The sequence below is a fragment of the Choloepus didactylus genome, chromosome 9, assembly GCF_015220235.1.
Source record: "Choloepus didactylus isolate mChoDid1 chromosome 9, mChoDid1.pri, whole genome shotgun sequence".
In the NCBI taxonomy this organism is placed as follows: domain Eukaryota; kingdom Metazoa; phylum Chordata; class Mammalia; order Pilosa; family Megalonychidae; genus Choloepus; species Choloepus didactylus.
The window spans coordinates 63,815,714-63,841,143 of record NC_051315.1 but is presented as its reverse complement, the minus strand read 5'-3'; the positions used below and the strand labels follow the sequence as shown (position 1 = coordinate 63,841,143).

The 25,430-nt window shown below is 38.8% G+C and overlaps 1 protein-coding gene across 4 annotated transcripts in view; it reads right to left on the bottom strand.

Moving 5' to 3' along the window:
- The window catches only part of SCRN3 (secernin 3), a 41,878-nt gene that overhangs the window by 12,705 nt on the left and 3,743 nt on the right, over positions 1-25,430 (bottom strand). For all 4 annotated transcript variants that reach the window (XM_037848618.1, XM_037848621.1, XM_037848619.1 and 1 more), the window contains exons 3-5: positions 23,916-24,097; positions 23,136-23,335; positions 20,253-20,465 (exon numbers count right to left, since the gene is read on the bottom strand). In XM_037848618.1, the coding sequence (XP_037704546.1) occupies positions 20,253-20,465; positions 23,136-23,335; positions 23,916-24,097 (595 nt within the window). The remainder of the gene's footprint in view (positions 1-20,252; positions 20,466-23,135; positions 23,336-23,915; positions 24,098-25,430) is intronic.

The window sequence follows — 25,430 nt, the reverse complement described above, 5'->3', positions numbered from 1 at the left end:
ACATTTTCTATATACCTATCCACCATATGAAAAAAGATCTTTTAAATAACCTATTTATAAAATGACTAACACTAAGAAACTTTATAGAAAATTCTTCAAATAAGACATTCTTCTGGAAATTAAAACATAAGTAAGATATTACCTTTAAAAACAATAATGTTAAGGCGTTCTAAAAATGCTGTCTCACCCAGGGGTATAAATCCCCCTGGCAATGCGGGAAATGACTCCTGGGGATGAGCCTGGACCCAGCACTGTGGGTTTGAGAGGATCTTCTTGACCAAAAGGGGGAAGAGAGATGAAACAAAATGAGGTTCCAGTGGCTGAGAGATTTCAAATGGAGTCAAGAGGTCACTCTGGAGGGTATTCTTATATGCTATATAAATATCACTTTTTAGTTTTTATTGTGTTGGAATGGCTAGAGGGAAATACCTGAAGCTGTCAAACTGCAACCCAGTGACCTTGATTTTTGAAGATGATTGTATAACTTTTTAACTTGCACAGTGTGACAGTGTGATTGTGAAAACCTTGTGGTTCGCACTCCCTTTACCCAGTGTATGGACAGATGAGTGGGGAAATGGGGACAAAAATTAGATGACGAATAGGATGGGATGAAGGGGATGGAAAGATTTAGGTGTTCTTTCTTGCTTTTATTTTTATTTTGGAGTAAGGAAAAGGTTCAAAAATTGATTCTGGTGATGAATGCACAAATGTATGATGGTGCTGTGAATAACTGATTGCACACTGTGGATGACTGCAGGGTATGTGAATACATCTCAGTAACACTGTATTTTTTTAAAAAGTAAATGAACAATGTGGGGGAGGGGAATGGGATGTTTTGGATGTTCTTTTTTATTTTAGTTTTTATTTTACTTTTTGGAGTAATGAAAATGTTCAAACATTGATTGTGGTGATGAACGCACAACTATATGATGATCCTGTGAACAAATGATTGTATAATTTGAATGATTGTATGTTATATGAATATATCTCAATAAAATTGCATTTAAAAAATGCTCCGTCACAAACTTTTCTCTGCTATACCACATAACCAACATATAAATAATTTGTTTAATGAATACTTGTTAAACATATATCATTTACTGATTGATTCATCTCTGAGTAGTTACTTTCTGATTGATTTATAGAACCATTTTGTCCTTCAAGTAAGGGATAAATCAGTCACAGATTTTTATTAGTGGAATGACCCTTTCAATAATTATCTGCCACTCAATAATCTTCTAAATAGAATTTATTTTTCCAGAATTATTTGGAAGCAAAGGAAGAAAGGTAGATTAAATGTTTTAAAGAGTTAGTAGTAATCCAATATAAAAATGGGATAAAGATCTATTAACAAATGGGCAATTTTACAAAAGAATTACAAATCTTCAATAAATGTATGAATGTGTCTAATCTCGCTAATAATAAAAGAAATATATTAAAACAATAACACACCATTTTGCCGGTAAAATTTATAAAGGTTAAAAAAACAATACCCTCTATTGACCAGTATATTAGAAAATAGGCACTAATTATTGCTGTTGGAAATTTAAATTAATGCAACTTCTCTGGAGGTCATTTTGTCAATGTGTTTTAAAAGCCTTACAAATATTCATAAGCTTTGACCCCACATTCTTCTTCTGGAAACTTATTCTGGGAAATCATCATGGATGTGAATATAAAAATAGCTTTAAGCATGCTATTTAATTTTTAATGAAGGTAAAATAGAAACAACCTAAATAACAGGGAATTTATGTGCTAAAGTATGATTCATATAATTAATCTTTAAGGTACAATGATTAAAATACCACCATATGGAAATAAACTAATTGCTATCAAAATAATACAATGCATCTGTTAAAAAATGAAAAAGCTTTGTATGTATTCAAACAGAATGAGCAACATTGCACATTGTTAACTCGAGAAAAGGTATGTGCCTAAAAGTGTGTATGGCATATACCACGTCTATAAAAACAAAGAGAGAAAATGAATATATGTATACTTATTTGTTTCATATATCATATCTGGAAGTATATGTCAGGAATCGCCTATAGGAAAAAGAACTGAATATCTAGAACTGAGTGGGAGGGAGAGACTTCACTCTTACGAACCTCTGAATTTTGAATCGTGAATATATTTATTTTTATAAATAAAAAGTCATAAAATATTAAATGACATGGGAAAGAGTTCCATTTCCAATTTGGCTAAGTAAATTCCATCAAACCAACCTTCTCTCAGATAGCTATAAACTCTGGACAAAAATACAGAAAACAACTACTTAAAGGCTCTCTACACTGAACAAAAGCAGGAAAATTCTGGAAGGGAGATGACACTTGGAAGAAGGGATGGGTAAGTTTCTATTATGTTTCTGTTACAGTTTTAGCCTGAGGGAAGCCCAGTCAATGCTGTGCAATGCTGTGCAGAGTAGCAGTAGACAATCTTGGACTTTCTGGCATAAGAACCAGAAGACAAACATAGGCACTAGAAAGTGAGAGAGGAAGTCCATAAAGGAGAGAGTCAGAAGGGGAGTCTCCACATTCTATATTAAAAAACTGCCCAGACATTATTCACGATTTGCAATGGATGGAAGTGGCCTAAGTGCACATTGACTAATAAACCGAAGGGCAAATGGTGGTGTATACATGCGATGGAATATTGAGCAGCTGCAGGAAGGAATGAAGTCAGGTGGCATGCAACTAGGTGAATGAACCTTGAGGACATTCTGTTGCGTGAAATAAGCTAGAAACAAAAGGACAAATAATGTATGGTTTCGCTAATATAAACTAACTATAATGAGCAAACTCTGAGAAATGAATTCGAGTGCATAGGTTACCAGGGGATTGAAAGTGGGCAGAAGGGCAATCAATGACTAAGGAGTACAGAATGTTCAAATAAGGCTCATTGTAAAAGTTCCAAGATTTACAGCAGTCACATCTATTTCTGAGTTTTAACTGTTATTTCTAAATTCTGAGATGCTATGCTCTTTGTGTATAACCTGGTAGTTCCCTGGAACATTGGGTATCTCTGTGACACCTGAGGCTCAGAGTTAGAGTTCTGCAGCTCTGAAAGACAGCATTACTCCATACAGCAACTGTTAAAGAAGCTGAATAAGAGATCAGACTCCAATTAGAGATAGGAAAGAAAAGGACCTGGTTAGGACTAAGGTAAATCAGAATACAGCGTAAAGGATGATACTGTCTGTCTTCTAAAACTTCAACTTCTGTGTGAGACCAAAGGAAGAGATGTTTATTTGGTCCAAAATTTAAATTTTCTGTAGTACACTATCTAATTTAACCTGTGTGGTCAGTTTATTTAAAACAACCTAAATACACAGACCCTAGAATAGGGAATGAGATCCTATTATTCCGTACATTTTAATGTAATACCCAGATACATTCCAGAGTATTTTGGGCAGAAAATAAAAAAAAGTATTTGCAAAGTCTCCTTGAGGGAATAAGGGAAAATGTGGAAATATTGAACTTTCCCACCTGGGGAATTCCTGATATTCTCTCAGGCACTAGGGACTCAAAATTTAATAAACCAAGCCCTCAATCTTGAGGCTTACCCTTATGAAACTTACTTCTGCAAAGGCAAAGCTAGGCCTGAATGTAATTATGCCTAAGAGTCACCCCCAGGGAGCGTCTTTTGTTGCTCAGGTGTGGCATCTCTCTTTAAGTCAACTCTGTAAATAAACTCACTACACTCCCTCCTATGTAAGATATGACTCCCAGGGTGAGCCTGGCCCTGGCATTGTGGAATTGAGAATGCCTACTGGACCAAAAGGGGAAAAGAAATGGAACAAAATAAAGTTTCAGTGGCTAAGAGATTTCAAATAGGGTCAAAAGGTCATTCTGGAGGTTACTCTTTATTCAAGCTTTAGCCAGATATTGCAAACTACCGCAGAATGCCAAGCTCCAACCAACAGTATTCCTGAAAACCCTAAGGAGTGCACTGGGATATAAGTCTCTATAGTTTTTCTTAGTAAGTTTATTTTTTCAGAAACTTAAGGCCTCCAGATTGATGTTTTGCCAGATAAGCCCTGAAACCCAAAGATAGCAGTCTCTCCAAGAACATCAACCAGTTTCATTCCTCTACCCCATAAAGTCAACATCCCTTTCCAGCATGAAGAAATTAAAATGGTCATTGCCCAGATATCTCTGAAGACTAAGAGAAAGATTAAATGAGAGGCAGGAAGTGTAACTGAGAAATTAGGATTTAACAAATGACTGTGACTACTGACTCATAATATAGGTATTTCTTTTTAGTGTCTAGTGTTTTAGAATAGCCAGATGGAAGTGCCCGAAGTTGTTGGACTGGAATCCAGTAGACCTGATCTTTGATAATGATTGTATAACTATACAGAAAAAAAAAAAAAAAAAAAGTCAATTGCCTGTGTATATTATATGAATCTATTTCTGGATGTTTTGTTCTGTTCCAGTGATCTATATATCTATCTCTGACGATACTACACTGTCTTAGTTAACCTACCTCTGTTGAAAGTCTTAGTTAACCTACCTCTATTGAAAGTCTTAAAACTGGGTAGAGTACAATACTAGTGGTCAATAAGAGGGAGGGGTAAGGGGCATGGGATGTTTGGGGTCTTCTTTTTTCTTTTATTTCTTTTTCTGGAGTAATGCAAATGTTCTAAAAATGATAATGGTTATAAATACACAAATATGTGATGATACTGTGAACCAATGATTGTAAACTTTGGATGGACTGTATGGTTTGTGAATATATCTCAATAAAATTACATTTAAAAGTCTCTAATTCCTGAATCAGTGTGTGTGGTACACATGGCAGGCAGCTCAGAAAAGGATAAACTAATTTATGGTTAATTTTTTGGTTTTGTCAAAGAACCACTATTTGGATTGATTTACTCTATTGTTTTGTTGTTTTCAATTTTATTGATTACTGCTCTTATCTTTATTATTTCATTCCTTTTTCTTAATTTGGGTTTATTTTGCTCTTCTTTTTTTTAACTTAAGGTGAAAGTTTATATTGTGGATTTGAGAACTTTTTTGTCTAATATGAGCATTTTTTAAAATTCAGTTTTATTGAAATATATTCACATACCATACAATCATCCATGGTATACAATCAACTGTTCACAGTATGATCACATACTTACGCATTCATCACCACAATCTATTTCTGAACATTTTCCTTATATCAGAAAGAATCAGAATAAGAATAAAATATAAAAGTAAAAAAAGAACACCCAAATCATCCCCCCCATCCCACTCTCTTTGTCATTTACTTTTTATCCCCATTTTTTTACTCATCCATCCATACACTAGATAAAGGGAGTGTGATCCATAAGCTTTTCACAATCACACTGTCATCCTTTGTAATCTACATTATTATATAATCGTCTTCAGGAGTCCAGACTACTGGGTTGGAGTTTGGTAGTTTCAGGTATTTACTTCTAGCTATTCCAATACATTAAAACCTAAGAGCTGTTATCTATGTAGTACATAAGAATGTCCACCAGAGTGACCTCTCGACTCCATATGAAATCTCTCAGCCACTAAAACTATCTCATTTCATTTTGTATCCCTCTTTTGGTCAAGAAGATATTCTCAATCCTATGATGCCGGGTCCAGATTCATCCCCGGGAGTCATATCCTGCGTTGCTGGGGAGATTTACACCCCTGGGAGTCGGGTCCCACGTAGGGGGGATGGCAGTGAGTTCACCTGCTGAGGTGGCTCAGTTAGAGAGAAAGAGGGCTACATCTGAGCAACAAAGAGGTACTCAGGGGGAGACTCTTAGGCATAGGTATATGCAAGCTTAGTCTCTCCTTTGCAGTAATGAGCTTCATAAGGGCAAGTCCCACAATCGAGGGCTCGGCACATCAAACCGCCAGTCCCAATGTTTGTGACAACATCAACACCAGTCCAGGTGAGGAAGTCCAACACTTCTGCACCTTCCGCCAGCTCCTCGGGGCAGGGGGTGGGGGGAGGCTGTAAATATATTTTTTATTCTGTCCAAATTACTTTGGGATGTGTCACTATTTCACTCTAACCTATACTAACCTACCGTATCTCACTTCCTTGTCAAAGTTCCATGTAATTGTGGTGTTTGAACAAACTGACTGTCGAGTTATACTGTTTAGAAAATATAGATCCTGCACCAAATACACATCTCTTCCCTTGGTCTCACATGGAAGTTGAAGTTTTAAAACATAGTCAGTTTCAACCTTTACCCTTTGGCCTGGTTTGCCCTAGTCTTAACCACATCTGCTTCATTCATATCACTAATCGAAGTCTGGGCTCTTTTTCAGCTTTTTTTTAACAGTTGCTGTATGCACTAATACTGACATTCATATCTGCTGAGCTCTAGCTCGGAATTTCAGGTGTCTCAGAGACCAATCAGGTTATACACTAAAGGATCAGCATTTCAAAGTTTAGAGATAGGCATTACAATTCAAGAATAGAGTTGACTGCTTTAAGAGCTTACAATCTAGGGACTATTACAATAATCATGTCCGAGTTAGGCTATGTTCTAAGATTCAATTCTGAGTTTACACATTGTAGTTAGTCCATATTGGTGAGGCATTATAGTGTTTGCCTTTATTTCTGGCGTACTTCACTCAAATACCGTGTACAGGATCCATTCACCTCGTTGTGTGTCTTACAGCTTCACCCCTTGTTGTAGTTGCTCAATATTCCATCGTATGCATATGCCACAGTTCACCATTCTGTTCCTCAGTCTATGTACCCTTAAGTCACCTCCACTCATTGCAAATCATGATTACTGTCTCCATGAACAACAGTTTGCAAATGTCCATTCATGTCTCTGCTCTTAGATCTTCAAATGACAAACCCCATAATGAGGCTGCAGGACCTTATGGTCCCCACATACTTAACTTTTTGTGGAAACACCACACTGACCTTCAGAAAGGCTACACCATTCTACCTGCTCATCAACAGTATATAGGTGCATCCCTCTCACCATGTTTTCTCCAACGCTTTTACTCCTATATATATTTTTTCCTACAATTTTATAGAGTTATATTCACATACCATACATTTATCCACAGTGTACAATCAGTTGTTCATGGTATCATCATAAAGTTGTACATTTATCACAATCAGCACTTGAACATATTACTAAAAGAAAAATTGTTTTTTTAGCAATAATAAAGATGATAAAAAGAAAAATAACACGTCACACAATAAAATGAGCATTTAATGCTATAAATTTTACTGTATGCATCACTTTCACTGCATCCAATGATTTTTACATATAGATTTTCATTCTTACTCAATTCAAAATATTTTGTACTTTCCTTTGAGACTTCTGCTTTGACCCATAGATTATTTAGAAGTGTGTTGTTTAATTTTCAAGTATTTGGGGAATTTCCAGATGTCTTTCTGAAACTGATTTCTAACATAATTCTGTATCACCAGAGACCATACTAGGATATGGTCTATCTTGATAAATGTTCAATGTGCACTTGAAAAGAATGTGTATTCCACTGATGTTGGGTGGAGTGTTCTATAAATGTGAATTAGATCTAGTGGTTGATGGTATCGTTCAGTTCTTCTATATTCTTGCTGATTTTCTGTCCACTGGTTCTTCTGATTACTGAGAGAGAAATGTTGAAGTCTCCAACTATATTTATGAAACTATTTTTCCTTTCAGTTTTATCAGTTTTTGCTTCATGTATTTTGAAGCTTTTGTTAAATGCATACACATTTAGGATTGTTATGTCTCCTTGGTGAAATGACCCTTTTTTCATTATGTAATATCCCTCCTTCTCCCTGGTAATTCTCCTTGCTCTGAGGTCTACTTTCCCTGATAATTATATAGCTAGTCCAGCTATCTTTTAATCAGTATTTACACAGAAAATACTCTTCCATTATTTCACTTTTTATCTACTTATATCACTATATTTAAAGTAGGTTACTTGTATATGGCATATAGTTGGGTTTTTTTTTAGTACAATCTGACACATTGTCTTTTAATTGGTGTGTTTAGACCATTTACACTTAATGTAATTAATGAGATGTTTGACTTTAGATCTACTATTACGTTTGATCGTTCTGTTTTTGTCTTTCCTTGTTTCCAATTCCTGCCTTCTTTAGATCATTTGAATACTTTTTTAGTATTCCATTTTAGTGTATCTGATGGGCTTTTGACTCTATCTTTTTGTATAGCTATTTTAGTAGTCACTCCAGGGATTACAATATACATACTTAACTTTTCACAGTTTACTAGAATTAACATTTTACAACTTAATAGAATGCAGAAATCCTACCACTATATAGGTCCCTATATACTCTCTCTCCCCTTTATACTGTAGTTGTCATGTGCATTATATCTACATACATTGAAAACCCTACTAGAAAATGTTATAATTTTGGTTTTCAACTATCAGGCATATTTTTAAGATCTTAAGAGGGGAAACATAGTATTATTTACCCAGATATTTACCATTTCTGTGGCTCTTCCTTTATTCCTGAAGTTCCATGTTTCCCTGTGGTAAAGTTTCCCTTGTCTCTGAAAAACTCCCTTAACATTTCTTTTAAAGCAAGGCTGCTCTTTAGTTTTCCTATACCAGGATGCTTTTATTTTCCCTTCATTCTTGAAGGATATTTTGACTGGATATAAAATTCTGGATTGAAAGTGCTTATCTTTCAGAACTTTAAAAATATTATTCCATTGCCTTCTGGCACTCATGGTTTATAAGAAAAATTTCTCAGTAATCATTTTTTTACCTGCATGTAATGTATCACTTTTCTTTAGCTGCTTTCAAGATTTTTGTCTTTGTCTTTGGTTTTTAGCAGTTTGACTATGAAGTGTGTCTAGGCATGGATTTCTCTGAGTTTATCTTGCTTGGGGTTTGCTGACCTTATTGAGTCTGTAAGTTCATGTCTTCTGCTGTTTGAGAAATTTTCAGTCATTATTTATTTATTTTTTTTAATTTTCTGCAGCACACTCTTTGTTCTCTCATTTTGGGACTTTGATGACATGGGTTACAGGCATTTGGGTTTTATCCCACAGTCCCTGAGGCTTTGTTCTTTTGTTTGTTTGTTTTTTCAATTGTTTTTCTCTCTGTTGTTCAGACTAGATAACTTCTATTAATCTATCTTCAAGTTCAAGGACTCTTTCATCTGTATCTCCATTTTGCTTTTGAGTCCATCAAGTGAACTTTTACTTTTGGTTCTTGTATTTTTCAATTCTAAAATTTCCATTTGATTCTTCATAGCTTTTATTTCTGTGCTGAGACACTCTGTCTTTCCATTCATTTCAAGAATATTCACCCTTATAATTGGTGTTTTAAAGACTTGGCCTGACAATTCCAACATCTGGATCACCCTGGAGTTGGTGTTTGTTGATTGCCTTTTCCCTTGCAAGTTGTTAAGATTTTCCTAGTTCTCCAAATATTGATTTTTTTCTGACTGCATCATGGAACTTTTGAACATTATGTTATAATAGTTTAGGTCTTGTTTAAATAGTTCTCGTCCTCCTTCTGTGGGGTTGTGGTTCCAAAGTCAGTTGTTTTCAAAGCCTTTGGATTGCTATTCTTCTCTGTGCAATATGGGCACCATCCAATAGCCAGCCTGAGACCTAAGTTGTAGACTACCCCATAGTTTAGTTTCCAAAGCCTTTGGTATGCCATTTAGAGCTAGATCCATGCACATGCAGCTTGAGGATGAGCCCAGGCATTCTTACACAACTTCATGGGATTCTTATCTTGAAAGCTACTTCTGTTCCTAAATCTCTGTAACACTGTCTGGCAACTGTGACTTCCTGGTCCACTAGCTATAAAGCCAGGGCTTTAGTGTCTCCTCTCCGCCATACACCTCCCACATCTGGATCTACCTCTGGGGCCAAGAGGCAGAAGAATAGCGAGAGGGAAAAAAATCAACATGAATTTCTCTCATGCTCTTTGGACCATAATTTCTCTGGTCTGAGAGGAGAATTCCTTTCCCTCAGAGTTCTAAGTGACTGCCAGTGGCTGCTATCATCACCATCCAGGTGTCATAGGATGGCAATCTTGGGGCTAGAGAAAGAAAAAAGCAAAACCAAACAAAAACTCCCAGGGAATTTCCCCCACTCTCTTTGTTCACAGGGGGCCACATTCCTATTCCTTAAACCAGAGATTTCTCATGGAATTTTTCTATCTTCATCTAGTGCATAGTTCCAGGATTAAGGCTGTGTTTGAACCTAGTCTGGGTGTTACGAAAGAAAAAAAAAAAAAAAAGGAAACTCACCAACCCACCATCGGATCATTCCTACTTTGTGTTCTGGTTTATTTCCCCTATTGTCTGCTCCTTTTTACTTTTATGGGTCCTCAGATAGTTGTTCCATGCAGTCTTTCCAGGTTTTTAGTTGCATTCAGTGGGAAAGACAGAGGGGAGTATCCTTACTCTATCTAAACTGCAACCAGAACCAGCCTACATTAAATGTTAGTGTACTCTATACCCTAATTAAAGGCAGATTGTCAGAATGATTTTAGAAAAAAAACAGCAAGATAACTATATGCTTTCTACAAGAGATGCACTTTAGATATAAAGACATAGATAGGTTGAAAGCAAATGGAGAGGAAAATATATATCACATAAACAGAAGAATACTGGGTTAAAATAGAATTCAAGACAAAGAGTATTACCAGTGATAAAGAACATTTTGTAAAGATAAAAGGGTTAGTTCAGCATAAAGACATAGTGATATAAGTGTGTATGTACTTAATAACAGAGCTTCAAAATACAAGAAGCAAGAATTGGTGCAATTAAAGGGAGAAACAAACAAATTCAGTAAATCCTTAGATGATCACAATAATCATATTGACTTAATTGATGTTTATAAAACACTAAACCCAATAACTACAAAATACACATTCTATACTCCAAGATAGACCATATGCTAGTCTATAAAATGAGCCTCAGAAAAATTTTTAAAGATTTAAATCATACATATGATCTCTGAGTTAAATTAAATTAGGAATCAATTAAAATAAGATATCTAGGAAACCCTCCTAGTATTTGGAAATTAACAATACACTTCTAAATAATCCATGGACAGAGAAGAAATCACAAAGGAAATTAGGAATTATGTCAAATTCAATGATAACAAAAGATGTGGAATGATGTTCCCAGTAGATACAGTTAAAAAGTGAATTAAAATATAGCATATACAAATTGACCTATTTTTTTTTAAAAATAAGTTGTGTATGTATACTTAGAAATATAACTAGAAAGACTATGCGAACAATGACAAATTTCATTTCTGCAATTAAGAAAATTTAAATGTTAAATGAGTCCTGAATGCTAGAATTATGTGCAAATTTTTTTCCATTTTGCTTATCTGTATTTTCCAAATGCTTGACTATGAACACTTGTTACCTTTGTTTCAATGACAGTATTTTTCATTTTTTAGAATTTCTACTTATTCTAGAAGTTAAAAATTCATTTGTTCTTTTGCGGTCGCGGTTACTGCTTCTAGGGGGAGGGGCGGCCGGTAGCTGAGCCCTCAGCTCTCGGGGCTGCTCAAGGGGTACCGGCGGCGGGGGCTCTTTCCCGGAGGCGAGGGCGAGGCGGAGGACGTGGCCGGGGTCCTCGGCGGGAGGCGTGCAAGGTATGGAGGGCGGCGATAGGGACAAGACACTCTTCATCCAGTAGGAGTATGCGCCAAAGAGATTTATTCAGGGGTGATTACAGGTTATATAGGCTGGTAAGAAGGGCAGGGCTGGAAAGGAGGTGAAGCAGCCTTAAATGGCAATATTGAAGGGATAGGGGCTAGGATTGGTTCTGAGAGAACGCCGGAACCGTTGCAGCGGGGCGGGGGTTGTTCTGGCCACGGGCATGCGCGCTGGCGGTGGCAGGAGTGGCCTTGGCACCAGGGAGTGAGTGGGTAAGATAAGGAAGTGGGGAAAGGGCAGTTGGGAGAAAGGCGGTTTCCTCCGGCAAGCCTCCCCTGCCAGTGGCATTTTGGGTGAGGAAAAGGGAGCTGCCTTGACCTCGCTCCCCAGGCTCGGGGGGGCTGCAGAGGGCACTCACGCCCGTACCTACTACCCTCCCCAGGGGGTGATCAGGTCCCCTGGCCCAGGCCTGGCAAGCCGAGGTACAAGCTCAGACACCCGCAATTCCCCTTTCTTTTCTAATTAGAGGAAGAGGCTTTACCGGAGAGGCCCGCTAAGGGTGAGGGAAGGGGGAGGTTAGGGAAGGGAAAAAAGGGGTTGACGGTGGCTCAGCGAGGCTGGAACTCAGTGTTGGTGTGGTGCCCGGGCGCTTGACAATGGCTTCGCTGCAGCGGGCTGGGTGAAGGTGAGGGGTTTAAAGTTCAGGGGTTCAGAGAAGCTGGAACTCGAGGTGAGAGCGATGTTCAGGTGATTGAGAAGGGCCTCGCGGTTGGCGAGTCGACCGGTGGCGTTGAGGTCGCGGAGGGTTGGTTGTCATCTTGGAGTGGGGGGCGTCAGAGGCGGCGAGTCGCTGATACTGGATTTGCACGAACGAGGAAAAAATGGCATCCGTTTGTTTTCTTACAAGCTGGACAATTTTGCGGATGAGGCAGGGTCCTAAGATGAGAGCTAGAATAATTATTAGTAAGGGGCCAAGAAAAGGAAGGATGTATGGGAGGATGGGAGTGAAAAAACTGGACCAATAACTGGTGGCTTCACGATCTCTTTTACGCTTTTCCAGTCCCTCTCGGACTCTTTTCAGGCTGTCCTCGACGAGACCTGTGGAATTGGCATAAACACAGCACTCTTCTCCTAGGGCGGCGCAGAGGCCTCCTTCTTTGAGGAGGAGAAGGTCAAGACCTCGGCGGTTTTGGAGCACTACCTCAGAGAGGGAATTGACAGAATTTTTTAGATGGTGAATAGCGTTTTGTAAGTGATGAATGTCTTCGTCAACAGCCGCCCTGAGGTGAGATAGGGCGGAGTCTTGACTGGCTAATGCAGTGATTCCGGTGCCAGTGCCGGCAAGACCTAGGAGGGAGGCAATTGTGAGGGCGGTGATGGGCTCTCGCTTTTGCAGTGGGGCAGGAGCCGCAGTTTTTTCCAGACGGAGGAAGAAGTCTTCTTCGCTGTGGTATAAGACCCTAGGGATAAGGACAATTAGGAGGCAAGTTTTTTTATATTCATTGATGACATTCGTGCTGAGACAGGGGGTAAGTCCTGTAGAGGAGCAGAGCCATTGGGAGGAGTTATGAGGAATGAGAAATTTTGCCGAGCTGCTGGGAGATGAATAGCTGGCACAGGCAGTGAGGTCGGGAGAGTTACTGGAGCGAGGGCGGACGCACTTTCCCATATAGGAGACTGAATGAAAGGTCAGGGGGACGGCAGAGGTATTCCAATTGCATTCCAAGGGGCTGTTTTCTGTGCTTTCTGAAAAGGAGAGGTTGGAGGCAACGGGCTCGTATAGCGAGGAAGAGGTGGAGAGGCAGAGCCAGCAGGATGAGGTAAAATTGGGGTTGGAGGAGTTTACTGAAGTAAAGGCGGCTTGGATGAGGCTGAGGAGGGGAGAGGAATAATGAGAGGGGGGTAGAAAAGGTTGGGGTGGTGGGGTTGGCGATACGTTGTTTGCAGCTGAGGTGCGGCCTCCGGATGCGCTGCTTGTACTTGAAGTGCGGCTGGAGGGCTGTGGAAAAAGGGGGTTAATGACTTGGTTGGGACCTATGCCAGAGGGTGTTCTTAATGCAGTATTTTGGTATGGTTGGCTTACAGCCTCCTTTTTTATAAGAATAAGTGATCCTCGGTTGGCTCCTTTCTCATAGATTTTGAAGCCCCAAGTTTGACCGAGTAACCAAGAGGGATTAGTGGGGAGCTGCACTGTAAGATTAAGATGTGTGCAGGATCTCTCACTTTCTTGGCCGAGCCAGTTAACAGTAGGGAGTTTGCACCCTGTAGGGGCCCACTTTAGGGTAAGGTAATGATTAGGAACAGGAGGCTTCCAATTAGTGATTAGTGTTTCACACCCTCAGTATGCACAGTAGTACTCGTTGGGGGAATTGCAGTACGATTTTTCAGGATTTGAGGATGGGCACATGTAATATTGGGCCTGGGGGTCACTTACCTTTTGAGCGCAGGTTTCTTCGACTCTGGAGACAAAGGTGGCGAAAGGCTTACTCGGCTCCTGGAAGAGCTTGGTGAATTTATTAGGCCGACAGGCAGAACAGTTGGCAAATGCGCGTAAGGCGATTCCCCAAAGGTTAGGCCAAAAGGCGGCAGGCGTATTAACATAGGCAGATGCGTTTAGAAACGCTCCAGTGCCCATATAGGCTTCGGGGGGATGATAGACTCCAAGGGCTGCGTCTTGCTCACTTTGCTGAGCTGCTTCTGCCTGGAAGTGAGCACGCCAGTCAACAAACTGACCGGGGTTAAGAATGGAACGGGCAAGCGAGGCCCAGTCTTGGGGGATGCAATAGTCCATGCCGAGATCCTGCAGTATTTGGGAAGCGTATGGGCTACCTAACCCGTCCTCCCTGACGGCCCTGCGAAGCTGCTTGATAGTATCTGAGTCAATGGGATACCAGTCATACGGTTTCTGTGGGGTGGGCGCAAGGTTAAGAGGAAAGCAGCGAAAAGCACGAGAGAAAGGAGGACGCGCCTGCAGAGGGCTTGGCGCGGGAGTGGGGGTAGGGGGAGCGTTGCCCCAAGGGTTGCCTTGAGGTGTAGAAGGCAGCCAGGGGTTGTTAGTTGGCGGGGTGGAAGGAGCGGCGGCAGCTGCCGGTAGCGGCTCCGAGGGGGTGCTTGCCGAAGGGGGAAGCGGAAGTGGGAGGCCCCAAGCGTCGCAAGATGGCGGCGCTGTGGGCGTGGCTAAGACGCAAGATGGTGGATCAGCCCCGCCCTGTGAAAGGGTGGGGCCCAAGGCATAAGATGGCGGACTAGCTCCGCCCTGTGGAAGGGCGGGGTAAAGCATATGCGGTTTCCGGCCCAGCTTAGGGCTGATGTCATCGCTTGGATTTAACGGGGCCTCGATCAGGGGGGAGGGAGCCTTGAAGGCAGGAGCGGATGGTTATCAAGGTGGGGAGCAAGCCGGGAGGGAAGCGCTTGCTCTCATGTTCCATGGCATTAGTGACTCGATCAATAAGATGATCATAAGTAACAGGGTCCCAAAGATGGCAAGTGGTGAGCCATGGGTTAAAGGGGAGCAGGAGGTCCCAGTACACCTGCAGCTGCCGGACAGACACTGTACAGCGATGCGTGTCTAGGAGACCCGCTAGAGCACGAACTTGAGGTGCCTGACATGTAGATATACGATTACCCATAGCTGAGGGGGGAGGAGGGGGGTTTGCTCCCGAGCCGGGCCGGCCGGCTGGCAGGGAGGAGGAGGAGGAGTTGTTTACCGAGCAGAGAGAATGAGATAAACTGTGGCCTTGAGGCCGAAGGAGACGGCGAGAGCAGAAAGCAGTGCCCTTTGGCAACGGGAGCAGTTGGGGGGGGGCGGTTGCAAAGAGGCACACGGCACCAAATGAAGAAATAAAAATACAAAGAACTACAGCAAAGTAATGGAGGGGAAGAGGGAGAGTGTTAGGAGGAACGGGGGTCATAGAAGTGCGCATACAAGAGGACGAAGAGAGCGTGGGGGAAGGGAGGAGTTCCTATTGGATGAAGAGAGCGTGGGGGAAGGGATGAGCGGCTTCGGAGCAGTGAACCTCCCACGGCTCCAGAAGCGGCGAAGGAGAGGCGGCCCTACCTTGCAGGCGAGGAAACGGGAAGCTGGAGAGGCGTCCGGGCGAGCGATCGACCTGCTGAACTGTTGTGTGGAGACGTTCCTCACACGGGGCACCAGTTGCGGTCGCGGTTACTGCTTCTAGGGGGAGGGGCGGCCGGTAGCTGAGCCCTCAGCTCTCGGGGCTGCTCAAGGGGTACCGGCGGCGGGGGCTCTTTCCCGGAGGCGAGGGCGAGGCGGAGGACGTGGCCGGGGTCCTCGGCGGGAGGCGTGCAAGGTATGGAGGGCGGCGATAGGGACAAGACACTCTTCATCCAGTAGGAGTATGCGCCAAAGAGATTTATTCAGGGGTGATTACAGGTTATATAGGCTGGTAAGAAGGGCAGGGCTGGAAAGGAGGTGAAGCAGCCTTAAATGGCAATATTGAAGGGATAGGGGCTAGGATTGGTTCTGAGAGAACGCCGGAACCGTTGCAGCGGGGCGGGGGTTGTTCTGGCCACGGGCATGCGCGCTGGCGGTGGCAGGAGTGGCCTTGGCACCAGGGAGTGAGTGGGTAAGATAAGGAAGTGGGGAAAGGGCAGTTGGGAGAAAGGCGGTTTCCTCCGGCAAGCCTCCCCTGCCAGTGGCATTTTGGGTGAGGAAAAGGGAGCTGCCTTGACCTCGCTCCCCAGGCTCAGGGGGGCTGCAGAGGGCACTCACGCCCGTACCTACTACCCTCCCCAGGGGGTGATCAGGTCCCCTGGCCCAGGCCTGGCAAGCCGAGGTACAAGCTCAGACACCCGCATTCTTTTTTCATTATCTCTACTCTTGCTTTATGGATTTTATCCCCTCCTTTATATTTTCAAACATTTTATTTTATTTTTAACTTTGTTATAGAAAACTTCAAATACATAAAAATTAGGAAAAAATGTATAACAAAGCCCCATATATTCATCACTGTTCAACAATTATCAAATCCCTTCCATCAAATTATTTTGAAACAAATTCAAGTCATATCATTTCATCCATATTTCAGTATAAAAGAAACTTTTAATAAACATAACTAAAACACAATTACAGCACCTAAATTTTCAAATAAAATTATCTTATCCCACCAAAAACCTTTGAAACTTTTAATCATACTTTTAAACCCTTTTCAGTTAGCTCTAGTTTTCCCTTAGAGGTGAATTTCCTGCTTTTTTGGGTCTATGAAGTGTTTCTCTTTTGTCACTGAATTTGCTCATATGTTTATATTTATTTTCTGCGAAATCATTTTCAAAGTAATTATCTTCTGTAAGAGGCCTGGAAGGCCATGGGTCATGAAGGTCTCCATGTGGGTTGACTACTCAAATACATATGTCCCTCATTACCTATCTCTAAACTGTTCATGAAAACACATAGGATGGCAGAAGTCTACAGTCCATTACTTTTAATGGAAAAAATAGTAATTCATTCCTAGCCCATAAAAAAACAATCAGGTTCTTTAAATATTACTTAAAACCTATGTAAGAATTTGCCTACCAAGAATTTCTGTATAATAGAGAGCATATAAAATACCAATTATCTACTTAGTTAACATTCAATGAAATTATAGTTGTTGTGCTTGTGTGCATAAGACTGGACCTTACTGAATAAGAAAAGCATTTTCAATCTATGTTGCAACACTCATAAAATGTAAATAGGACATCTGCTTTCAACAATGAAGGAGCAACAGGCCCTAGAATTATCCTCCTAAGGTAAACAAATAGAAAACTGGAAACATATTAAGCTGTTTGGGGACACTGAACAACAGGAAATATAGGGCTCTTATCCCTCAGAACAAGGAAACAAATTAGGTAATCCCTACCATCACCTTGGCTTTCTTGTTGGAGGCAATTTTCAGACCAGAGAGCAGAGATGGGGGACCTGAACATAGCACAAAGGTCACTCTAAGTTGAGGAGACAGAGACCAAATTTCAGAGAAGTCAGGGTGGCTAGAATCTGCAGGGAAGAGTATCAGAGAAGAGAGAACTACACAGAAAACAAGCTCTAGAAATCTTCGTAGTGGTTCCCTTGAGCTTTTGGCTAAATACCTGTTTTTACATACAAAGAACACATTTTTAAGGAAATAACAATTACCTGGAGCAGTAAATTTAAAAATTCACAAAGCTAATACAGGGCCAGCAATGTTTCAAGTTCCACAAGCTGGAGTATGGACATCATTAAATACACAGGACATTCAAGGGAGATCCCAGAAGGATCCTGTCCCTTAGTAGAATAAAGGTTACACTATAGCCATCCTTAAAAAAAAAAAAAAAAAAAACCTTAAAAACAACCCTTACTATTCTTTTTTCACTTTTATTTTTTATTCTTATTCTGATTCTTTCTGATGTAAGGAAAATGTTCAGAAATAGATTGTGGTGATGAACGCATAACTATATGATCATACTGTGAACAGTTGATTGTATACCATGGATGACTGTATGGTTTGTGAATATATTTCAATAAAACTGAATTTAAAAAAAAAAAAAAAAAAAAACAACCCTTACTTCTTGAAACAAAAGGGGGAAGAGAAAAGAAACAAAATAGAGTTTCAGTGGCTGAGATTTCAAATAAAGTTGAGAGGTCATTCTGGAGATTATTCTTATGCATTATATAGATATCCATTTGTAGTTTTTAGTATATTGGAATAGCTAGAAGGAAATACCTGAAACTGTAGAACTGTAATCCAGTAGCCTTGATTCTGGAAGATGACTGTAAAACTATATAGCTCTTAAGGTGTGACTGTGTAATTGTGAAAACCTTGCAACTGACACTCCCATTATACAGTGTATGGACAGATGAGTAAGAAAACAAAGACAATAAATAAATACATAATGGGGGGAATAAGGAGTATGGGATATTTTGGGTGTTCTTTTTTAATTTTTATTTTTACTCTTCTTATTATTTTTGGAATTACGAAAATGTTCAAAAATTGTGGTGATGAATGTACAACTATATGATGATACTATGAACCATTGACTATACATTTTAGATGATTATCTAGTATGTGAATATATCTCAATAAAATTGCATTAAAAAAACAAGCCTTAAAGAAATGAAACTTATCCATAAGTAACATAAGTAAGTGTCATAACAAAGTTCAACACTTTTTAAAGGAATAAAACAAAATCCAGTACTCAACAGCATAAATTTCACAATGCCCACCATCCAATCAAGAATTACCAGACAGGTGAATAAACAGGAAAATGTGACCCAAAACCAGAAGAAAATTTAAGTAACATAAACAGACTCAGAAATGACAGAGCTTATGAAAATTAGTAGAAAGAATGCTAAAATACATATTATAAATATGCTGAATATGCTCAAGGATGTAGAGGAAAACACAAATGTAATGAGGAGAGAAACGGAAGACATATGAAAGAACCAAATGAAACTTTTAGAGACGAAGAAAACAATATTTGAAATGAAAATAACACTAGGTGAGATTAACAGCAGATTAGAAAATGCAGAAGAAAAGATCAGTGAACATGAAGACATAATAGAAACTATTCATAGTGGATGCAGAAACTATATCCTTTCATCTACATGCCCATGTAAACTTAAATGTTTCCAATGAGAATTATATGTGGATTCATTATAGCCAATTTCCCATTTGGATGGGAAATTTGGATAAAATCTGAAAATTCATTATGCCAAATATTCAGATCATGGGTGTAGAGATAAGATATGTTGGAATCCTATGTGGTTTATAGGTTCCAAACCAGTGCTTCTCAGCACTGGTAGCCCCAGGTAAGTCTACAAAATATACATGGCCCCAAAGTTCAGTCTCTTGTGTCAACCCATAGCCTGAGATGACTCTAGATTAGGAATCTAGATAGGAAGTAGATGAGTATTTTTCAGATTTATAGCCTTGGTGAGAAGTCCAGCTTCTGCTTCCCAAAAGAGTCAGTAATCTAGACAATGACACTCTCATGGACATTAAGGCTTATACTCTCTAAAGCTCTAAGTTTATATCCCTCTAAGGCTTATATCTTGTCCAGAATCCCCCCCTGACACAGAGAGATGGGGGATTCTGTGGGGAGGAGAAACTTCAAATCTTGCTGAAACTTTGAGTTCTCTCTTTTTTTTTAAGTATCTGATGATTTTCTCTCCTTGTGCTTGAGCTTAGCTATATTTGTCTTTAATGTTTATTTTATTCAATACTTCTAGAGTTTCTAAGTGGAAAGCAGGAATTCTTACATCTGTTTAGTTTGTCTTTTCAACTAGAAGTTCTAAACAAAACTTTCTGTAATAGAAAAATCAATAAAACTAATATCAAAAATAAATAAAAGAAACAGCAGCATAATCAAAGAAGCCTGTTTCCATAAATCAACAAACTCTGAGGAAAAAAAAAATAAAAATTTGGCTTTAACAACATCAATAAGAACTAGAAAAAGGGTTTGAGGACTGAGAATATGAATCTGTCCTTCAAAAAGAACCATTCCTCTCTCACAATTTTCTAGCACTTCACTCACCTCAAAATACAGCTTAAAATATCACAATGTTTTCAGTTTTAATTAAACTGTATCTTTACTAAGTATAACTCCTCAAATTAGATTTTATCATTCTCAAATTTATATTTATACAAAATATAATTTTTCATTTTGATATTATTTAAATAATAAAATTACCTTTATGTTTATTCAGAAGCTTGTAGCCCTCACAGTATCTGCCTGATGAAGTCATCATCCTGGCTGTGTCAAGATATGAGTATGCTGCAGCAAAATCAAATTCCTTTTCACCATCCCACCAACCTTTCTGCTTAGCATGGTTTCTCATGGCTGGATGTTCCCGATCAATCTTGGTTGTTACAGAAAGCTGATTAGAAATATTACGAACTCCCTCTATTTTCAAAGAAGAAAGGGGAAAGGGAGAAGAAAAGTCATGTTTAACATAAAGTATCTATCTGTATGTTATGATTCTTAATCACCATTTGAATGTAAATTTAAACTTCCAAATTTTGTGCCATGTGCATGTTTTACATATTCAAAAAAGATAAATGAGTTTTTTTAATTAAGCTTTTTATTTTGAGATAATGGTCAGTTCACATGTCATGTGTACCCTTTATCGAGTTTCCCCTAATGCTAACATCTTGCAAAATTATAGTATAATATCACAACCAGGATATTGGTATTGACAGTCAATATATAGAATATTTTCATCACCACAAGACTCCCTCAGTTTGCCCTTTTATAGCCACACCCATTTCCTTCCCATCCCAACCCTTCCTTAAGCCCAGACAACCACTAATCTGTGCTCCATTTTTATGACTGCCATTTTAAGAATGTTATACAAATAGAATCATATAGTATATAATCTCTGGGATTTGGCTTTTTTCAATGAGTATAATTCTCTGGAGATTCATCCCAATTGTTGTATGTATCAATAGTTCATTCCCTTTTATTGCTGAGTAGTATTCCATGGTGCGATACACCACAGTTTCTTTAACCATTCACAAGTTAAAGGACATCTGGATTGTTCCTAGTTTTTGGTTATTATGGAAAAAGTTTCTATAAACATTTGAGTACAGATTTTTTGCGTGTTAGGTTTTATTTCTCTAGGATAAATGCATAGGAGTAGCTGAATTGCATGGTAGTTTAAAAAAAAAAAAAAAAAAAAAAAAAACTAACCCTGCCAAACTGTTTTCCAGAGTAACTGTACATTCTTATCAGCAATGTATACAAGTGATCTAGTCCCCACATTCTTGCATTTGGTGTTGTCACTATATTTAAAATAAAATATATATTATTTTAGCCATTCTGACAGGTGGATGGTGACAACTCATTGTGGTTTTAACTTGCATTTCCCTAATGGCTAATGATGTTGAACATCTGTTCATGTGCTTTTGTGCCATCTGTATTTCCCTGTATGTGAAAATTTTTTTATGTCTTTTGTCCATTTTCTAATTGGATTATTTGTTTTTTACTTTTTTAGTTTCGACAGTTCTTTATATATTATGGATACAAGTCTTTCGTAAAAAATACTTTTTAAAAAATAATTAAAAATAAGTTTAGAACAGAAATATGCAGCTTCTAAAACTATCTTGGCACTAAGTTTAAAAACAAAATTTCCAACTAAAATACAAAATAGGAAAAACAATAAATTCCTGTTCTAAAGAGAAATGATAAATTAAATGGACCATAATAAATAAAAATTGATGACATTTTAAAACAGATTTAGAATGACAATCTGTGGAGTAAAATCAATTAAATCACTCTAATGAAGTCCTACTTGGGATAATTCTCACTATAAAAACCAGACTGGAGTCATGACAGCATCAAAGAGAAGAAGAATTTTCCACCTAACAGATAATTCCTTATAGTATAACAATTTGGTTCTTGGGATCATTTAGTAATAGGAAGAGGAACCAGGTGGCAAAGTTAATCTACAATCGGGTAATCAGACCCAATGAAGGTGTTCATTACGGATGGCCAAATGGAACTTTTTAACAGAATACATTTATTCATTTCTCTCTCACATATAGTACACTTGATATTGGTACGGTCAGGTCAATTATCACAATAAGATAATCAGTCTAAGTTCCATTTCATACATCAATAAATACATGCAAAATTAAAAACAAAATGTCCGTCACAACAACAGGCAATGACCTATTTTGAAAAATAACATCCAAATCCTCCAAAGCTCAATGCCACCCCTACTAAGCCTTTCTGAGCTCCTACAGCTCACAATGACCTTTCCTTTCTCTAATGTTTCCAGCATCTATGTGTCTGTATCATTTAGGCACCATTTAATATTTTCACATGTATTTCTTATCTCTCTCATAAAACTAGATGATCAAGGAAGAGGAAGTATGCATTAAAGAAGCACATGATTATGCTTGAACACAAAACTGTGCTCTATTGGAGAGAACACTGGACTAAAGATTTAAATTCCAAGTCTTTCACTAACTTGCCTTGAATAAGTTACTTTTTATCTCTGGAATTCCTCACTTGAAAAATGAGAGGAATACATGATTACAAAGAAACCATGAAACAAAAAAAGAAAAACATTCTAAAATAATTCAATTGTGTCGTTTTACTCAATGATGTGGCATTTTGTGTTTTAATTTATAGACGGTAAAAAGCTACTGTTATCAACATATCTTTTCTAACCACTAACCCACAATCATCCCCAACTCCACTCCCCTCTTCACACATCCCTATCTACACATGATAAAACTGTGGAGTTTAGCCTAAAGTGAAAATAGGAAGAAATCCTAAGAGGTATTAAAATGTGAAAAAGTCCTATAAAACAGCCAATTTCTGCTGCACAGAAAGTATATGTATATAGGTTATATCAAAGTTGATAACTCTGTCTTTTGCTTTCTTTCAAGAAAACTCTTACAGTGCTCTTTCATTCTATGCTCTTTCAAACTCTTTCATTTACTCTGCAGCTCAATCCTTCATTGCACTAGATTCTAAACCTTGAAGGACAATTAAATGCAATGTCTACAAGTAAGGGAGTATTGTTTTAATTGTAAAACAAATTAAATCATGAAATGTTGTTCATACCTTGTACTTTCTCTGCTGCCCAGTACTTCCCTGCAGTCTCCAGAATCCATGCTTCATTCCTATCAGCTATCAGGAAACTGTTGTGATAGCTAAATACCATGCTACCCTCTGAACAATTTCCACCCTGGCCATATTTTTCTAATAAATCAACAATGACATTGAGGGCATTTTCAGCTGTATTAGCTCTTTCAAGGCCAAGTCTAAAATAAAAATATTAAAGTTCTCAAATTAAAATAAATTCAATTTTTTTTCTTAAATAATTTCATGCTCATGAAACTTTGTGTTTACATTCAAAACACCTTTCAAATGAACAGATAAACAGAAATCTAACTTACAAACTTCTTCTAAAGACTGCATGGAATTATGAAAAAACAAGTTTTTGGAGTTAAACAGACCTATGTTCAAATTCCGACTTGGGAATTTACTGGCAAGTTACTTTATCTCTGAACCTCAAATATCTCATCTGTAAAATGAGGATAATAATATATACCTCATGAGGTTATTGTGAGAATTAGTTAAGATAATGAATGATAAAGAAGGTTAGGTACTTCCAGTGAATCATAATTTCCAACACCTTCCCCTCTCCTAGGTTAATGACATTTGAGACTCTAGAAATTGCATGCTTGTACTCGGGAGCATTTTAGGTAGAAATTATAAAGTATACTTTGACATAAAGTATCAAAGTCCAAAAAAGGGAAAAAAATGGGAAAATAAAACATGTAAAAGTTACACCAAAGTTTAGACAAGTTCTATAGTGTAAAAGTATAACAGAAAAATAACCTGACAAGATCCATGCCCAGTAGTGCCTCTTCATCACAAACTGCTTCTCTTCCCCATACAGCTTCATTCCCAATACAAACTCCATGCTCATTGGCTCCCATTTCTGCCCCCCACAACCAAGCTGGGCGACTAAGGACAACAGCATATGTTTCAGCAACTTGATCAATTTCTATGTAAGTACACTGTGAAAAAAAGGTCATAGCAACAACCACAAAACAAAAATATTAATCAAATGCAACAATTAAAAAAATCAATCAGAAGACATAATTAAAAAAGGAAAGTGAAGTATAACTGTATTGTTATTGAAAATTTTAATAACAAAGGCATTACTCTCAAAACATTCAGACTTTTGCAGAAGTGTTGGACTTCCTCACTTGGGTTGTTGTTGATGTTCTCATTAACATTGAGGACTGATGGTTTGGTATGCTGAGCCCTCTATCTTGGGGCTTGCCCTCGTGAGGCTCATTGCTGCAAAGGAGAGACCAAACTTGCTTATAACTATGCCTAAGAGTCTCCCCCTGAGTGCCTCTTTGTTGCTCAAATGTGGCCCTCTCTCTTGAGTGAGGCCAACTCGGCAGGCAAATTCACTGCCCTCCCCACTATGTGGGATCTGACTCCCAGGTGTGTAAATCTCCCTGGCAACACAGGAAATGACTCCTGGGAATGAACCTGGACCTGGCTGTGTGGGATTGAGAAATTCTTCTTGATCCAAAGGGGTAAGCAGAATGAAACAAAATGAAGTTTCAATGGCTGAGAGATTTCAAATGGGGTTGAGAAGTCACTCTGGTGGGCATTCTTATGCACTATATAGATATCCCTTTCTAGGTTTTAGTGAATTGGAATAGCTAGAAGTAAATATTTGAAACTATCAAACTCCAACCCAGTGGCCTTGACTCTTGAAGACGATTGTGTAACTATGTAGCTTACAAGGGTGACAGTGTGATTGTGAAAATCTTGTGGATCACACTCCCTTTACCCAGTGTATGGATGGATGAGTAGAAAAATGGGGACAGGGACTAAATGAAGATTGGGGTGGGATGGGGGGATGATTTGGGTGTTCTTTTTTACTTTTGTTTTTTATTCTTTCTGGTATAAAAAAAATGTTCAAAAATGGATTGGGGTGATGAAGACACAACTATATTATGGTACTGTGAACAGCTGATTGTACACCATGGATCATTGCATGGTATGTGAATATATCTCAATAAAACTGAAATTTAAAAAACACATATTCAGAATTGACCCTCAATCATTCATTCATTCAAACATTTGCTAAGCATCTCCTATTATTAAGCATTCTGCTAAGAGATACATATGTCAGCTACAAAGATGAATCAAATATAGATCATGCTTTCAAGAGACTAAGACTTGTACATTAACTAAGATGCAACAAAACATAAAGTATAAGGGCCATGAAGGAAAGTGCAGATAAGGTGCTATGGAAGCTTAGAAGACAGAGTGATAGTTTTTAATTTTTAAAATCTTGAAACATTTTTTAAAGGAAGATGTATATGA